This window comes from Paramormyrops kingsleyae, chromosome 1 (assembly GCF_048594095.1).
Source record: "Paramormyrops kingsleyae isolate MSU_618 chromosome 1, PKINGS_0.4, whole genome shotgun sequence".
Taxonomy (NCBI): domain Eukaryota; kingdom Metazoa; phylum Chordata; class Actinopteri; order Osteoglossiformes; family Mormyridae; genus Paramormyrops; species Paramormyrops kingsleyae.
The window spans coordinates 70,934,473-70,952,738 of record NC_132797.1 but is presented as its reverse complement, the minus strand read 5'-3'; the positions used below and the strand labels follow the sequence as shown (position 1 = coordinate 70,952,738).

The 18,266-nt window shown below is 42.4% G+C and overlaps 2 protein-coding genes across 6 annotated transcripts in view; one reads left to right on the top strand and one right to left on the bottom strand.

Moving 5' to 3' along the window:
• LOC111855724 (TSC22 domain family protein 1-like) overlaps nt 1–7,592 on the top strand; it is a 43,928-nt gene extending 36,336 nt beyond the window's left edge. The window contains exons 1-3 of one of the 5 annotated variants that reach the window (XM_023835201.2): nt 593–993; nt 5,091–5,142; nt 6,135–7,592. In XM_023835201.2, coding sequence (XP_023690969.1) covers nt 908–993; nt 5,091–5,142; nt 6,135–6,404 — 408 coding nt within the window. In that variant the 5' untranslated portion in view covers nt 593–907 and the 3' untranslated portion in view covers nt 6,405–7,592. The other 4 variants (XM_023835293.2, XM_023835116.2, XM_023835362.2 and 1 more) reach the window with 4 other exon arrangements.
• A 6,379-nt stretch (nt 7,593–13,971) lies between these two features.
• Nucleotides 13,972–16,928, bottom strand: serp2 (stress-associated endoplasmic reticulum protein family member 2). Its single transcript, XM_023795504.2, has 3 exons — nt 16,367–16,928; nt 14,733–14,805; nt 13,972–14,376 (listed from the first exon to the last, which is right to left on the bottom strand). Exons 1-3 carry the CDS (start codon nt 16,448–16,450, stop codon nt 14,336–14,338), a joined length of 198 nt encoding a protein of 65 aa, XP_023651272.1. The 5' UTR covers nt 16,451–16,928; the 3' UTR covers nt 13,972–14,335.
• Between the last annotated feature and the right edge of the window lie 1,338 nt (nt 16,929–18,266).

Below are 18,266 nucleotides of genomic sequence, written 5' to 3'. Positions count from 1 at the left end.
TGGTGCCCGAAAACCTCGCACTGTACCCGGGAGAGGCTGTGTTTATTCCCCTGCGTGCACAGAGTTCCGCTGTGTTTATGTGCAGCAGCCCCGCCAACTATACGTCACCATGACAACCATGGGAACTGTAGCCCATGGTAGCTCGCACTTGCCTGATGTGAGTCTTTTAGCTATTTATGGGGGGGGAATGGGGGAACTCAGCCATGTAGGGGAGGGTCCTGTGTTTCTCTCAAGCTGTGGTTTTGGCACTGAGCCGGTGAGAACAGCTGTATACCGCCCCCCGCCCTCCAGCCCCCGTCTCCCATCCCCTGTTTGCGATCAGACAGGACAACCTCCAGAACTTACTGTGGTGCCCCATTGATGCCCCCCCCCTTGTAACTTATTCATTAGGAGATAACCTATTCATTATCAGTGATGACCAGGACCACAGAGCGCTGATGGGAAGCAATAGGATAAGACCATGTGGGGGGGGGGGGGGGGGTGGGGCCGTGCCATGGAAGGGGGAGGGGCAGAGGGGGCTGGATGCCGTGCAGCGGAGCAGATGTAAGCGCAGCACACTTCGGGACGATGTTAATCCCGGCCGGCGGTTTATGTAACAGCGGGTCACGTGTCCGCAGACATGGCGTGACATCACGCCCTGCTCCTGCTTTTGCTCTCGTTCAATCATTCGCAAGTCTGCCCACGAGAAGGACACAGCAGGAACAACCAGACGCACCATACCGTTCCCCCACCCCCCCCCCTGCCACCCAAGCTCACGCTCTTCGCTTTCTGTTTTCCGTTTCGTTTTTTTTCCTCTCGTCTCTGCTGACGTTGCGGTGATGGGCTGGCCGGTCTAGGGGTCCATGGAGATTTAGCGGGAGAGCTGCTTGGCATTGTTATCGAAGGTGGAGTGCTTATTAACGCATCAATGAGAGAAACAGTGATCCGAGTGCAGGGCCCCGATGAGATGGCTGTGAAGCTATTGTTCTGGGAACTGGAACAGCATTTGAAGAGGTAAAATCTGCAGGCGTAGCATTACGCTTGAGCAGCATGTTAGCCTAGGGTCTGTCCCTATCCTTTATGAGCTAGCTTCTTAGCGTGCTTTGCGCTGATGCTTTTTATGTATGTGTGAATGCCCTTGGGCTGGACCAGTGGAGGAAAAAGACACTGAGACATTTCATTTATGGTGTTCAGGTCCCTTTTTTAATCAAATTCCCAGTGGTATCATGGTTAAAATGATTTTGGTTGGCATATAGATGTGATGGCAGGAGCTGTTGAAAATTTCAGTAGAATTAGGCTTGTAGAATTGTAACTTTAAAGTGAGTTTAAAGTGAGTTATGTGTTATGTTGTACATGAAATAATGGCAAAAATGATTGATCCATAACTGTAAATTAAGTTAATATAGCATTTCTTCACATATCCTGTAACAAGTTTAATTAAACCATTAGATTAAATCCACATTAGTTCAAATTGATTTCTTAATTTAGAATCCAGTAGCTATATAACTAGGTCCACCTTATCCTAATTGTCCATTACATGTAATTTATTTATTTATTTTGTTGGGAAGCTTGTCTATTTGTAGCTGTTGCATATGGGAGAAACATAGTGATTTTTTTTTTTAACATTTCGGTTCATGTTTACTCATTATAACTGAGCCTCTTGGGATCCTAACCTGTTTATGCTTCATGTACCTGGGGCAATGAGGCACAAGCCTTAAGTAGATCCCAGATACAGGAGATTTATTTGGACTCTGTTACTGCCATCTAAGAATCCGAATGAGCTGACTCCACTCAGTGAGCATCGTGAGCTTTCTGGCTTGTTTTTAAAAAGCTGGTAAACTGGAGCAGTTTAAGTCATCTGTGTTTGCTGTGCAACAACACCTGATTGGAAGATCTATATTTTACCCACTTGTCAGTCTCATAAGAGCCAGTTGCATCACTTTTAAAAGATCTATATTTGTTCAGAGAGGGACCAGGTTCTGGTGTATTGATTCTGAAGTTGCATGAGGATGTCTAGTCTAACTGATTTAACCCCACCCCCTACACACAAGTTTTAATGGCATAAGGATTTGGAAAATGTTATGACCCTGTCGATTGTTTCTGCTTTGTTTAGCATTAAGTCTTATACCTGCTAGGCGGTCTTCCATCATTAAGGAGTGGAAAAAGCATTAGCGCTTATCCTTTAAGCCCAGCAGGTTGCCTGTTGGGGTGAATGAGCCTGCTCCACCTGACCCATCCCCAGCCAATAGCGACACGCGGATTACTCCTGGGAATTCTTGGGCGTAAACGTAGAAGCTAATAATACAGACTACTTTGTCAAAATAAAGACAATCTGACTCAAGACTGCAGTGTGGCAACGATCGTTCTTATTGGATTTGTTTTAGCCACATTAACTGAAAGGTCATGTAAGCCGTTTGCCATGGTGTGAGTTGGATTGGGCTTTTTGTGGGCTGATCCTCCTTATTAAATATGCATATAAGACAAAGGCATTCCACATCACTTCCTGCTTCTCGTATTGCAGTTGCCGGGTTTGCACAAAAACTCCCAGTTTCATTATGCTCTTTGTGTAATACAATTATACTGACCCATTCACATGAGTGTACTGTGTATTTTCAGGTTAGCGTGTTGTGTACCAGACAATCGAAAAAACATTTGCATTGAAGGAAGCTGTTTGCTCTGTGCAGAGAGTGCCTGTGCAGTGAAGCATTCGATTTCATTCTTTTCCTAGTACATTCATTCTTATTTAGAAAGGGCTTCGACACTTCAGTACCCACGAGACTGTCTCATTGCAGAAGGGTGTTCTTTTTCATATATATTTCATAGTCGTGGAGGATTACGCTTTCTGTTCCTTATTTGATAAACTAATTAACCCATGAGAAAATAAGTATCTCTTCTGTGGTGGTGGCCCTGCTTGATGTTGGTGTTTGATACTCGTTCTTTCTTTTACAACAAAGCATGTTATTTCAGCCTTGTCACTTGTTACCTGACGCAGTTTGTGATTTGTAGTAGTGATGGTCTTTGCTATAACTGTGATGACAGTTCTGAGATTGACCTCTCAGCAGTGAGAAGTGAGGTGTATATTTAAAGATTACCGTACAGTTACACACTAACTCTGGACTATGGAACGCTGGTTCAAGTCTAAGAGATGGGGGGGGGGGGGGTTGGAACAGTGCAGAGCAGTTTAACTCCAGCCCGACTCTTTGTAAGTCATTCCCATCTTTAGGATTTCAATAATGCAACAGTAATATGAGAATTCTTCAGTTCTCTGGAATGAGGAACAGTAGGCCTAGATGTTTTGGGTGTGGTTTTGTACAGACAGGCTGCACTTGCGTCACACATTCATGCAGGATTTTACTTTGATAAGATTCTCAGAAGGTGGGTTGCAATTGATTGTCTTTATTCCAATAAATTCTGTTAGCTAGCTCAGCAGCAGGATTTGGTCTGGAGCAATTGTTAGACTACAGACAGTATGACAGAAATGCATCTGATGCCCAGAGTTATGATTTTTTTGTGGGAAAATAATTAAAGGGCTTTTCAAAGTAATGTGATGTTAACTATAGAATTTATAAAATTTCAAATTATTGTGGATTAAGTATAATCTAAAATAGTGCAGTTGGTTTCGATAGAAATGAATTCCATGCCATTTAAACTGCAGTGTAGCAGGGCTGAGGAAGGTGAAACTGCGGGTTTATGTCCCTTGGGGTAATGCACTTAATTTTAAAGGGAGCCAGAGGTCTGTTTGTTACTGTTCTCTGGTGGTTTCATTTCCGAGAAGCGCTTTTCCCCTCCACAATAAAGGTCGAAACGGTTTTCTCCTTTTCGTCGGCAGGTGGCAGCATCTTACGTGAAGTGTACAGCAACCGTCAATGCACCTGCATGAATATCATGGATGTCTTTCTGACGTGGGGTTGACGAACTATATAACTATAGTTAGTATTTCTAGTAAATTATTCTTTTGTTCTATGGCTTTGTATATAAAATTGTGACATTAGAATCTGATGCAGGATTGTCTAAAGGACAAATTCCCAAAAGTGGTTACCGCGTCGTGCAGATTAATAGGTCATTCCTCCTTACTCCAGCCGGTTTTTCCCGGTATGCACTTTGAATGTATTATGCTAAGTAGGTCGGCTGAGCTCCAGGTGGGGGCGTTCCAGAATAAATTAATATAATTACCTACTCTCTCCGCCAATGAGATGCCGCAGAGTGTTGCGTGTTTTTTTTTCCTTGGATATATTATGCAAATATGGCAGAGGCTGCAGATTTTCAGCACGGTGGAGATGAGCTGACCTTGGATATTCTTTGTGCTGCGTCGGTGGTTGTGTGGGTTCCCCTTGGATGCTTGTTTTTCTTCTGTCTGGAGACCGACTTCCCCCCTCAAAGCCTCTCCAGATCCGACGAAAAGAGAATGTGATTTTGATTAGAGTTCAGAAGACGTTTTGTTTGCTAGCCCGTTATATGGACGTAATAGCATGAATACTCCATGTTATCCAGTGGCGATGGATCTTGGTGTTTGCCAGCTGAGAAATTTTTCAATATCATTCCTGTCATCGTTGCTGGGCACAGAGAGTTCGCCCCTCAGTCTTGATAATAGGTAACGTCAAATTTACATTTAAATCTGCAAAGTGTGAATAGCCGCGAATCTTGCGTGCGATTATGAAGAATATTGTAATGTCACCTTTGTGGAGTTAGGCGTGATGTAGCAGTCCGTCGAAACGTACCTTTCGCTTGCGATTTGTAAAGAGGAAAATGTACCGTTTTGACGGGATGCTTGGAGGTAACGATGCAAAATAACAACCAGGATTTTAAGTAGCTTTGAAATTGCAGTGAAAGTTGGGGGAAACATCGGTTTGCCTTTTGGAAATGTATTCCATATCTAATTTTATAAATGGATGCTAAAGTTGTCTGACCTGTGATATGAAGCGTTCAGGCGGCAGTTGTCTGGTTAACATTACCGGGTCCGCCTTCAGTGCATTGCATTGAAACCACCGCATTGACTGTACGTCTCGTTTAATGCTGTTATCGTTTTTAATCTTGTCCCACTTCGCGGCATTTCCTTATTTCTGTTTGATATTTCTATGCTGTCCATTAATGCATTGGTGTTTTATTTTTAGCTCCTCCGGCGCTAGTGTGGTGGCCATCGACAACAAAATAGAGCAAGCGATGGTAAGTGTTTTTAGTAAATATGTATTTAATGATGTATTTTGCTAATCACTGCATTTACATGAAGATGTTTTCTTTTATCTTCATACGCCCCCCCCCTACCTAAGTAACAACATTTATTTGATTGTACGGACATTTTCATTAACACAGAAAATGATTAACGATCTCTCTTTATTGTATTTTGGGCTTGAGGGTGGGTTTATATAGGCAGGTATCCGCTTCTCTCTTATATCTTAATTTGGCTGTTTATTCGAGCGTGTTTTTAAGAGGCGGACCGTCGGAGTGACACTTTCGGCTAGTTTATAGCTACACTCATATTCTAGATGACCAAAGCTATTTAGCCAATGATGGCTATGTATGTTTTTGATTATTTACAGGATAGCAATTCGACGTAAATTAATTTCGGCTACGTTTTTTTTTTTAAACTGATTTTAAGTTTGTGTTATACTTTCAGAGAGAAATGTGCTCGTTTAGACCTACGGTTTCTGTTTCCTTGGCAGTCCTTTTGTTGTTGGATCAGTGCCTGAAGAAACTCACGCGATTCTGCCTCTTGCCGACTGTTGCTAGGCAAACTCCGAATCTTTGACATGCGGTTATAAATAACTCGCCTTCTGATTGGCTGCCCTCTCTGGAGGCCGGCCATTTTGTTCTTCTGGTGACGCGTTGTATTGGCGTAATGAGGAGGGGTCCGTCTCTGCGGAGAATTGCCCTGTTTTCTATCCGTCTTTACGCAATGCCCTGCACCGTTATTAATTATTCGTAATATTTTTTTATGTTTTGTTTTTTTCTTAGTTATCTGTTTTCAAGTAAAGATGTGGAAAATCCAGTAAAATATAAAAAATGCAACCTCATACCTATCCAGTAAATTAAATCTGTAATAATAATGTTTGAATACAATAGTTATACATATGCATTTATATAATATTTTGTATTAATATCTGAAATAAAATCCTTGAAGACCCATGCTAAACTGTGCTTGCCGTCTCTCTTTCTAGGACCTAGTGAAGAGTCACTTGATGTATGCCGTTCGGGAGGAAGTGGAGGTTTTAAAGGAGCAGATAAAAGAACTGATCGAAAGGAACTCGCAGCTGGAGCAGGAGAACAACCTGCTGAAGAACCTGGCCAGTCCCGAGCAGCTCGCACAGTTCCAGGCGCAGGTGCAGAGCAGCTCGTCCCCGCCCTCTGCGCAGCAACCGGGGGCAGCCACACAGCAGGCCGCGCCGTCGGCTCAGCCAGCCTCACAGAGCTCCGGAGGGTCGGCGTAGCACAGCAGCCCCCCCCCCCCCCCTCCAGGGAGACGGGCACGGAGACTGTAAATGCACTGGCCCAGAATGTCAGAACGAACGAACATGCTGCAATCATGGGAGGACCCATTTCCGATATTTGCACATATTTAACGTCACAAGTGTTAATATCTCGTGAGACGCTTTACACACTTTAGACAATCGTCTTCAATAAAGGGATTGCTGGCAGGTGATGGACATTACCAAACTCACTGGACTGCTGAGCTCATCATGTGTAATTTTACGTGGAATCAGCTTACAGAATCATTGTGCCTGCATCTTAGGATTTCAGTTGATGTCCATTTCAGTGGTGGCTCTGGAATCGTACGAGTGTTGCCATGCTTCACTTAATTTTCTAGTGTAAATATATACGTCTTTTCCAGGCTGTGAGCGAAATGAGAGCAAGCACCTTCTTGCAGACAAATGTGAAGCATTTTCGATGACTATCGACAAAAGATTAATCCTCCTATTTGATATTAGGAAGACAGGATATTTGTGGGATCAATGTTTGCATTTATTGTAATCTTTATGTGTAGACCAAGTGGATCAACCTGCGCAAAGAAATTAATTTTCTGTATCTGACTTAAATTTCAAATTCACACCTTTCTTAGTACGATGCTGCTTCTTACCTAAGCCATGAAATCAGGTTCTTGAATCCGAGGCTAAAGGATTTGGGTGAATTTTTGTGCAGGTTGTTAGGTTTATGTATATTTATGTATTTAGTGTAAGTGCTCTGTAAAATAGTAATAATCAGAATGAAAGACACGTAAATATTTAGGTTGTACAAAATGAAGTTACAATGTAAATGGGCTTACCTGAGCAAGTTTGGTTGGTCTCTAATGCTGTAAATCAGGTATCTAGCTATTTCCAGCAATTTAGGACATTTGACAGCGAACTGTAATTTCTTGGTTGCTTTCAAATACTACTGTAAACCATTGTTCATTTGAGAAATTACAAACATTTGCTTTTACTTTTGACAGTGAAGCACTCCGCATTTTTCACAATTAATCCACTCTTAGCATAAATCAGATCTGACATGGGTTTTGCATATATGTGAAAGCTGTATGCCTATGTTTTGTGCATGTTCCTCGAGGCAGAAAAAGTAACCATAATTCAATTGCACTTGACAGTTGCACTCAACTTCAAAATAAAAGAAAAAAACCAAAACTAGTTTTCACGTGCTTCTGTATTTGTAAAGTTTGAACTTCCTAGAAGGCGTTTGAAAACACTTCTTGATAATCTTGCAGTATCGACTATATCCTGACTATAAGTGGACCAAAAAAAAGGTCCATTTTAAGTCAGTATATTTACAAGACTGTGGCATTTGCAATCTCACATGTCCCTTAGTGCTTTATTCCTACCTCCCTTGTACTTAAATTTGGAAGAATGTAGGAATTGCCTTGACTGGTAGACATGTATCATTATGTAGCTCGACCGGGATGCCATAATTGCAGCCAGGATAATGTGTCAGTGATGATCCTCAAAGCACCAGCATAATTTGGCATAATCTCAATGAATCTGGAGCTGTACTAAGGGAATCTAACATCGTGATTTTGCAAGGAATTCCAAGTGACGAGCTGCTACTCTGGATGTGACTATGCAGCTGCTAGCAAGAATTTATGGTCTAATGACTGTTGAGGCATAGGAAAGGGTGGACGGTGTAGGTGTACCCCAACTGAACGGATGCCAATATGCCCTGTGGATTAAAAGGCTATCTCTGAAGATTCCACCCCAAGAGTGCTAACAGGGATGAAGTACGCTAATAACTGAAGATGGTGTGATGTCCTGCCGGATTCACTCCTCCTCCTGCTTCAGTGAGTGGCTGTGCCGGGATTTTAACTTTGGCCTCAGGGAGCTGGTAGCATCCAGATGTCAGGTAACAAAAGTCCATTTACTGAGGACAATAAAATTCGTCCAGCACTCTTCTAAGAAACCTGTCATATGTTCTTTTATATGAAACCACAAGCTAGGTGTGGCGGCCATTTCATACAGAAATATGGATAAAGGATGATGGTGTATCGTGGAAGCAGTTATGCGTCACTCCTGTTAAACTTTAGCTCGCAGTCAAGGTTAATACCTGTGCGTCACAGTTTGTTGTGTTTTTCCTAATATAGTATATGTTGGTCTTTGGCTATGCTGGCTTCTGTTGCATGTATCGACAGTGGATGGTTTTTAAAGGCCAAGTAACAATGTGCATGGCCTTAGTGGCTGAAGCACTACATAACTTGTTTGAACGATTACAGTCCATTCAGTGTGTCTAAAGTCTCATCTTCAGAAGGACTAGCTTGTAACCCCGGTTTTGAGGAGAGAAAAAAAAAATATATATATATATATATTTACACATATATGGAAAGTTAGGCAGGACGGTGCCTCAGTCAGTATTGCTGTTGCCTTAATGGTTGGGGGTTAGAATGTGCTGTTTGTAGAGTGTTAGCTCCTTATCTCGTGGGTTTTCTCCTGCGCTCCAAAGATATGCACTTAGATTAACTGACGCTTTTTAATTGTGTGCAGTATGAGCCCTGTGACTGGTGTCCCATCCAAGATTTAACCTATAGCCTTGTGCCTTATGCTGCCTGGGATCGGCTCCAGACCTTCCCATGACCAGGATAAGTGGTTAGCAGACTGATGGGTGCGTGGAAATGGGCATAAACATAGATCAGTCTGTTTCACACATTCCATACCTGTGCAGTGTCTTGTGCCGTATTAATGGTCGCTTTTAGATGTTCTAGAATAATGCAAACAACCTGCTCCTCCAAATAGTGAATCATGACAGGGTCGAGAGGTTCCGGTACTCCAGCGATGCACAGAAAGCATCCAGTCAGGTGGCAACGGAAATGACATTTCTGGGTCCAGTAACAAAAATGAGACGGGTTCGGCAGTGGAGTGTAGAATGGCTTCTCCGCACTGAGAAGACATCTACCCTTGAATTGGTTCTAGAAGCAAAAGTGGGTCGTACCCAGTACTCTCTAGGTGTATATAATAATGTAGCCACTGAGTGTAAGTTTTAAATCCATATTCCATAACCCGTTATCCAGTACAGGAAAGCTGCAGCGTATCTCAGTAAGCATAGGGCATCAGACAGGGGATACAAGTCACACAAATAGTTACATATTCAAGACAATTTGCAGGCACCGGTTCACCAAACTTCACCAAACATGCAGACATCACACATAAGCCTGAGACACAATTATAATGCCCCACCTTGGAGGTGTAATGCTGCCATGCTAGCAACTAATGCAGTCAAAGTGACAGGAATTCCTTAATACAGATTGAAAATTAGGCATGGGATTACTGTGCATAGTCATCTACTGAGCATGGAGTGAGTATAGTTTCTTACCTCTATAATTGCAGTCATAGCCAAGGACACAAATGTTAGTACTGTTTTCCAGCTGCCCGTGTCAGGAAGATGTATTTTATTATGGGTTACAGTTCCTATCTGTGTTTATCTTGATCCAGAAAAGTACCATTCCTGCCAGCCACCAATTACAATTGGAAAATAAATCGTACAAAATCTTTAGTCAGGCTATTTGATGCATATACTGTCTAGGGATGACTGTCAATATGGAAGAGGCAGTAGTGAATAGGTATATCAAGTCTTGTAGCTACAGGGACAGCTGGAAACATAAGTGACGGTATACTTTATGCAGGTATCTTGCAAGATCTGCTTAGTGCTGCTTTGTGAACCGCAGTGTGGGAGAACTTGTAGCAAAACTTTCCTGAAAATCTGATCAGATTAGTGAAAGCTGCAAATATCTCAGCCATAACTCGTGTTTTTATGAATAAATCCCTCAGTCCATCCCCAGGGTTTACTGAGGGAGATATATTTCACAAAACCTGTGATCGTTTTTTTGAATATCTGGGGGAAAAAAAAACTAAATAAAGATAGATGCTTGTGGCTGTAATGATGATTCCTCTTTGGCTGATGGCTGATCTACAATTTCTTTGTCTACATAACACATATTTGGTTTTATTACCATGTAAAGGAATGAAAATGAATCTTTCCCACAGCAGCAATTATGTGAAACTCACTGTTTCAGACAAGTAAATGGGAATACCCGTGTTCACTATTAGCCCTCTGAGGATCAGGACTTTAGCATAGAGGAAGGGTTTGTGTGCCTTAACAATCCACATAGCTATGCTGTCTGGAAAAATCACCTCCTGCTTGGGTTTCTGTTGGAAAGCAGGCCTGTGAAGAGAGGCCAGACTAACTGCAATCCAACAAAAATCCCAGAAGAAAGGTACTATGACGAACCCATGTACCCTGCCAGCAAAAGGGTTACCAGGTCTTACTCCTGGAGTCCTGCCTGGGGGAGGTGCTTGCCAAGTAACCCAGCCTGCCTCAACTTAGAGTGTCTGCGTGGAGCCCTTATGTAGGCCCACCATCTGCGTGATGGAAAGGTGGGGCTCAAGTGCAGTGCCATTTGTGTGGCAGGTGCGTGGAGTAAGGACTTCTGCTTCTCCGGTGGGAAAGTAGGCTGAGTTATTGTTGGAAATGGTATTGGTTAGATATGTTCAGCCTTACCTCCATGCATAGTATGGGCTCCAAAGTCAGACCTCTTAACTGGGGATGGAGTCTCACCTATTCTGGAGTTCCCCATATTGGGTGGAAGTGGAAATGCTTACAAGTCCCAGGCTGAGGGTTTTATAATTCCAATTTATCCTGGTGGACCAGATGGTTGAGAGGAGAACTGAGTGAACTTTGTGTGTACCCAGCCTTCTTAGTGAAAGTGGCTGCGGTACTCGAAAGGGTACCAACTACAGGTCCTATAGGGAGACCCCAATTCTCATGTAGGACAACAATGGAGATACCTGAAGGGGTATAATTGGGTAGAATGGCGTCCTGGAAGTAAACCAGAATGGTCAACTGTTACTGGGCTTCTGGGCAAGTAATAGGTTGTCCATAAAATAATTAATGTTCAAAGACAGGGTTTGGCATAAATACACTTGATAGCACAGTATCCCAGGCCAGAGGTCAGTGAATTACTTAGTTGTGTCATCTGACTGGACATTGAAGTGAGGCAACATTGGTAGTCAGTTGGGAGAAGGCCAAATGGACCAGGATGACCCAGACGAGCAGCTGGTTGCTGGGAATATCTGACTGGATCTTCTGTGCGAGATGAATTCAACTCACGCCTCCTTTTCCGGAGTTCCCACATACTGAGTGAGGTCGGGGACATTAAGTCTGAATGGACTATGTTCAGGACATCAATTGTTGAACTGGATGCGTGAGTTGTGGCCAGTGAGGCAATCAGTGCTCGTATCCACTGGTAGGCATCTGTGATGAGGGAAACTGGCAGGCTGAAGACGGAGGGGGTTTCTTGAAAGAGCCAGGCACCGACAGGCCAGAAAGACTGCAGGGAAGTCGGCAACAGAGGCCAAAGCTTGTGCATGGGAAGAGTTTGGAGAGGTCATCGGGGAGATAATTTGGGTGACCACAAAGATGATTTGTCAAACTGTACGATTCCTCAGAATGGGAAGGCAGGGCCTTGCTCAGACTGTGTTCAGCCAAAATGGGGAAGTGCTGACCAACTCTTTAGGGTTGTGTGTGTCTCTGTGACATAGGTTGCTACTTCTGTGGTTGGAGAGTGACTGATTCAAATCACATGACTGGTCTCCATTGGGCCCTTGAACAAGGCCCTTTACTCCAATTAGTTCAGGGACTCACCGAGACTGCCTGAATGGGGACAGAAAGTCACTGGTTGAAATTCTTTGCTTCAACGAGTGATTTCAGTGCATATTTTGCAACCATTGTATGCTTAGCTCTAATTGCTTCAGGGACTGGTTGACCCTGTTTTCTTAATTGTGCATGATTTTAGATAAAAGAATATGCTAAATACATATAAATAAAATGTATTTTCATTCAAGAAAGAACACTTTGTTAACTCAGTGGATATGTCCTCTCACTAGGAGGCAGTAGTTCTGGTGGATTAGAGTCTGGTGGATAACGGCACCTGAAGTTGCTATAATGGTCTGAGTCCTTCATAGTGGAAAGGCTTAAGGAGTACATAAAATCTGTACAGAGATGCTGAAAGCAGTGAATGGTGACGTGGCTTTAGTGATGCATGGTAGGTGGGTGAAGTATCTCCGGACTACCGAGAAGAGGTGATATTCCATATTATTAAGAAGAGGAACATAGGAGAATCAAAATTCCCGCCACCAGTGAGTAACATGGGGAACACCAACCTCTATCTTCTGCTATTTGGCTCCAGTATGACTCAAGCAAGACTTGTGTCTATTCAATCGTTTTGAGCCAACATGCGTGGAGCAAGCATGTTGACTCTACTCCTGTTTGCGATTTTCATGGCTGGGATATCAAAGCACAGCTGATGGGGTGACATCTATGCTTTTTTCATATAGAGTTAAGCTTTTGGCTTCATCCAACCAGGACCTCCAGCACAGAGTGATCCTATGCCACATGTGAAGTGCAGAGATGGGCATCAGCGCCTCCAAATCCAAGGTTACAGTACCTCTGGATCCTCACCTATGGACATGAGCTGTGGGTAATGGTTGAAAGAACAAGGTCATGAGCACAAGAGACCGAAATGAGGTTTCTCTGCATGGTTGATTGACTCATTCTCTGTGATGGGTTAGGAGTTTGGCGATCCAGAGGGACTTTTAAATAGAGCTTCTGCTCCTTCAGATCAAAGAAAAGTCAGCTGAGATGGTTTGGGCATTTTATAAGGATGCCACCTGGTCAGCTCTTGGGCATCTCTACAGGACGGATGCTACCAGCTGGCATGGGAAGCTTGCAGGAGTTTTACTTACACAAGTACACAAGGATGCAGAACCAAGACATCTGATTAGTTGCTCCTGCCTCCTCTAGTTGCTTGGACTCACCTCCTCTATAATCTGATTGGTTATCTCTCTGAACCAATCATTTTTCATTCTGCTCTCAGAATTTTGTTTGTAGAAGTAAAACTCCCATACATGCTTGGGAACATCTGGGGATCCAACAGAATGAGCTAGAGTCTGTGGATGTGGGAAAAGGGATCTGATGTGACCTGTTTGGCATGTTGATATCATCCCTCACCAGGAGAAGTGGGACAAAAATTAGATGTTTGCAATGAAATGCTTAGCCACCGTGGTGGCTACACTCCACCAGTGTGTGTGGAGTTTGCATCTTCTTCCTGTGTTTGCACCATTTTCCTTCAGGTATATAGATTTCCTGCCACAATCCAAATGTATGTGGGTAGGCGAATTGGCTTCTCCCAATTGCTAGTAGTGTGTGTATGTATGCATGTGTGCCAGTAATGGACTGATATTACAAACAAGGTTTTCTCCTGTATTGTGCCCTATGCTAGCCAGGATAGGCTCTGTGCTGTGTGACCCAACACAGTGTAAGTGGTATGGAATATAGATGGCTGGACCACAAAGTTGCAATCTTTTAGAATTTCTTCTCCAGGGGCAAATTCATAATTTGCAGATGTCTGAGAAAATATATCACTTAAGAATAGGGCTTTCGTGTTAAATTCTGAGAATTTACAAAGAATGCTGTTCCAACAACCACCCAAGTAATAATTGCAGAAAATGTGACTCCAGGCACCACAAATTGACTTTACCATTTAATTGAAAAACATTTTCACTGTGCGCACAAAATTTATAAACAGATTATGGCACATATTCAGAGATTTGCGTACTTTATGGCACAAATGGACGTTAAACAGGTGAATGGCAGCACACGTAAACGGCTAAAGCCGACCGGAATCGCTCCGGTCGGTAGAAAAGCCCCGTGTCTCTTTAGCCGAGAACGCAATCAAGCATGAGAAGGGACGCGTCATGAACAAGAGGCCACACGCTGGGACCCGATCCTCCAGCAGATTCTAGTCTGAACCTCTGGTCTTCCTCCGCGCTGTAGCCGTCAGCCCTCGGTTCAACGAGGAACACGAGAGCTGCCCTTTATCCGGGTTCTGAGCTCACATGCCCATCCTGATACTCTGAATGATCTGAAAGATGGCTGTAGTGGAGTGAGGAAGCCAACATTACCAGCCTGATAATGAACGCCATGCATCAGAAGACAATGCGACCAGGATGATAATTCAATTTCCTCAATAAGACATTAATTTACACTGCTAATTCTGAAAAGGCTTACACTGATAATTGGATTAGTAGCACATTGCGCAGGGAAATTACAAAGATGATATAAAATGAAAAACTTGTGGCCTTTTTTCATTGTTAATGGTAATAATTAAGATTAAACACCAAAATAAAGAATAGAAAACCATCATGTGTGAACTTGACTCCATGTTTTAGATCAAGAAATGAACATGCCTAGTAGGTTTTCCTTGAGATAATGAAGTGCGTGCTTGTTACCTGATCCACAGACAACAAACACAAAGAGAGCCAGAAGCCATGGCCCTACTGGGTATTTCTCTTCCTGTGGTCTCTGTAAGACAAAAGCCCAACAATTAGTGAAGCTGATTCTTAGCTATAATTACTTGCATTTTTTTTTCTAAAGTGCCACTGAATTACAATCTACCAGTTTAATCCCCCATTAGATGCAGATGTTGAACTTCTAATCACTATGTAAACTAGCCTTAATACAGAATCCATTTTATTTGGAAAATAACCCTATATAACCATTTTATCTGGGAAAAAAATGATACATATTATCCTCTTCCATAGATTTTCAATACACTCCTGCAAGCATTTGCAGGCTAGACTGATATTCCAGATTTAATTTAAGTAGCCTACTGGCACATTGTCTTGCTTGTTACCCCTAATATATGCAATGTGTAAGATATAATTACATATATTGCTAAAATGTCATTATCAGTACTGCTGACTCTCTGTTTTACCAGAATGATCTGTTATTAAATGAAACCACATCACGTGTCATAACCTTAACTATCAAGAGATCTGGTGAAGATTTTAGTTTTGCAAAAGCAAACGTCTAAAGATTTGCAAACCCCCCGCATGCCCTAGTTCTTGTCTGTAAGACACATTACGTCACTTACAGTTTAACTGGAGCTATTACAGGGTCCCAGTATATCGTCCCATGTACACCTATATATAACATTTAGACGTGGCACATTTCCTTAGATTCGTGCTTTGCCTCCATCGGAAGTAGAGTCACGTGTCCCTTCAGTTCTTGATAAATATGCTATTGATCGTATAACCATCACGGCACTCTCATCGGTTTTCACAATTACACAAATATTACCAAGGATCCAGTTTCCGGTGTTACGCAAAAAAGATGTAATTATTTAAGAGAAGGAAATTAGAGGGCAGTGATGTATATTTCTGTGTCGCCTTCGAGATTTTCGAGACACGGTTATCATTGGCTCTAAATCTGCATAGTGACACACTTAAAATCACATTTCTTGACAGTAACTCAAATGATTAGATACCGCACAATATATGCATGCAAATATTTACAAATATTAAACACATCGTTTCGATGTTTCCACGTCAGTGACTTAGTGACTTAAACACATCTAATGAAAAATTCGTTTAGAGAATATTTTAATATTGCTGCATATTATGGCAAACAAAGTAAACGAACAGAAGTAATGTTTCATTTATGATTTTCCTGTTTAATGGTGATCTGAGGCTATGTCAGCTCGTAAGGACAATGTGCGTGTTTGAATACCAGGCAGCATACATATTTCACTTATAGCTTATCGAATACTTTTGCAGACCCAATAATCTCCCCGAAAAGTGATATATTAAACCATCAGTATCCATGTTTGTTCAGGTGCAATGAAGACGACCGTGGAGATACGGGATGAGGGGAAGATCTTGAGGAGAAGCAGACGAAAGACGCAATGAATCGCCGCGATCCTTTAAAGGGATTATTGGCTATGAAGCGAAATTCATATTGAAAATGTTATATTCGACAGAAAACAGACTGATCGCTGACTTGTAATTTAACACAAGCGTGATCGTATTCCTTCCATTTTAGATCCGAACTAGACTTCATCCTGCGAGGAAAACCAATTTCTTACCAGTGTCTTTGCAACGTTGCCTCTCTGCGTGATGTTTTTGCTATGTTTCTCGTTTGCCATTCGGATCCTTTGCTTTGCTACCATCTTCCAAGGATATAAAGATATTAATATGTAGCCAGTTGTTTTATTATAAGGATGGCGATGATGCTGGAACCGCTACCCCTGAGCACCTGCTAGTCGATAGCGTAACATGTAATGGACGGAAGTACGCTTCCATAGCCTGGTGTCTGGAAGAGGCGCATTGGACGCCTTTATATTTTTCAAGAATGGGTTTTATTTCCCAGATATATTTCTTCGCAACCATTTGCGGTGGTAAAGTCTTGTCAGCATGTTCTATATATGCTATTCATTTATGAAAACAGGGCAGTAAGGATGAACACAGAACATTAATTACATGATATATATTCAGCGTTCGTCCTCCATTTGGGGTCTTTCCTTCATGTGCGATCTCCTTTTAAATCCACCACTGCATGCCAAAATGGCCAAAAAGCTCTATATCTGTTTTATCCGACCAATGCACCCGGTTCCTTGAATACAGCACCTGGTAATCTTTGCCTCCTGACCCATCCTGTTCACTGTATGTGGGGAAGGGAAAATACAATTATGTCACCCAGGATAGTTTTGCACTAAACTCTCAATTTATGATTCCTGAGGTCATGCAATTAATTTTTTTCTTTTTATTTGTAAGTGTTTTGTCTCTTTCCGTGCTGATGAATGAAAAGATTCACGTGTGTTACCGCACTTACACACCCCAGTCCAAAATTTAGTTTGATTTGATTTGTAAGAATCTGTCACTGTCAATAATTTTGAGGGCAATGTTTCAAATTTGAAATCTCCCATTACTCAAGTTTCTATCAAATATAATTTGTTTTCAGGCAATAATACTGCTCATTAGCTACTTTGATATATTTCTAAAATATTGTTGGCCATATTTATCAGAGATGTCATAATTGTTCTAATTAATTGTATATATTTATTTCAGCTTTTTGCAGGGGCATTAAGGGCGACTGTATGCAGAGATTTAATTAAAAATTATAGGTAACAAAGCGACAGAAAAAAAATAAAAATAACAATACAATAACAAGTACATATTCTCCAGTCTTCTTGAAATAAAATATCAAATATATTGGACTAAATAGTGGGGTGACTATTTTGAAGTATGACACTGTTCTTGAGAGAGTGGACTGGGGGTTTGTGTTTGTGTCCGGAAAGTCATCAGTTTGAATCCTGTGGTCAGGAGGATGGTCATATTACTGATGGGTCCTTCAGTAAGGCCCCCAGCAAGGCTGCTGGGAAAATGGATGGCTGCACACTATGGGAGGGGCCCTCGCACTATGGGAGGGGCCCTCGCACGCGCACGCATGTGTGTGTGTCTCTCTCTCACAGAAGAGCAAGAAGAGGCATGTGAAAAGTATTGAATTCCTATGTACTAGTGCTTCGCCAAACGAGACCAATCCCATGATCCAATGCGGCCCAAATTTGTTTCACAAGACCGGTCTTACTGAGACCATAAGTATGGTCTTTGTGTTCTTGGTAAGACCAGGGGAGCCGCTAGAGAGTTCTGGCCCCATGTCATACTGGGGCCCCTAATCCTGACCAATCTAATTATGTGTTTTAGGGGCCCTGTCACTCAGGGGCCCACGGAATAGTCCTGCATTTCCTTCCCTTTATAGCACACCTGGATATCACTGCTACTTGCACCCATTTTCTGTGACCACTAATGCAGTTTGGGGTGCACCTGCCTGTTCTAAGGAACGTGGGGCTACCTGTAATGGATCCCAGTTCATCCAGACTCACTTGCAAGCTGTGGTCAAGTTAGAGACCACTGCCCACAACCCTGGAGATGCGAGGCTTCTGTCCCTCCACAAATGCTGCTTAATATCTGTTGCAGTGGTTGAGA

Coding starts and splice junctions, on each gene's coding strand:
- serp2 (XM_023795504.2), bottom strand. CDS start 16,450: ATGGTAGCAAAGCAAAGGATCCGAATGGCAAACGAGAAACATAGCAAA. Junction 14,806..16,366: donor GCAACGTTGCAAAGACACTG/GTAAGAAATTGG, acceptor TTTGTCTTACAG/AGACCACAGGAAGAGAAATA. Junction 14,377..14,732: donor GTTTGTTGTCTGTGGATCAG/GTAACAAGCACG, acceptor ACTCCACTACAG/CCATCTTTCAGATCATTCAG.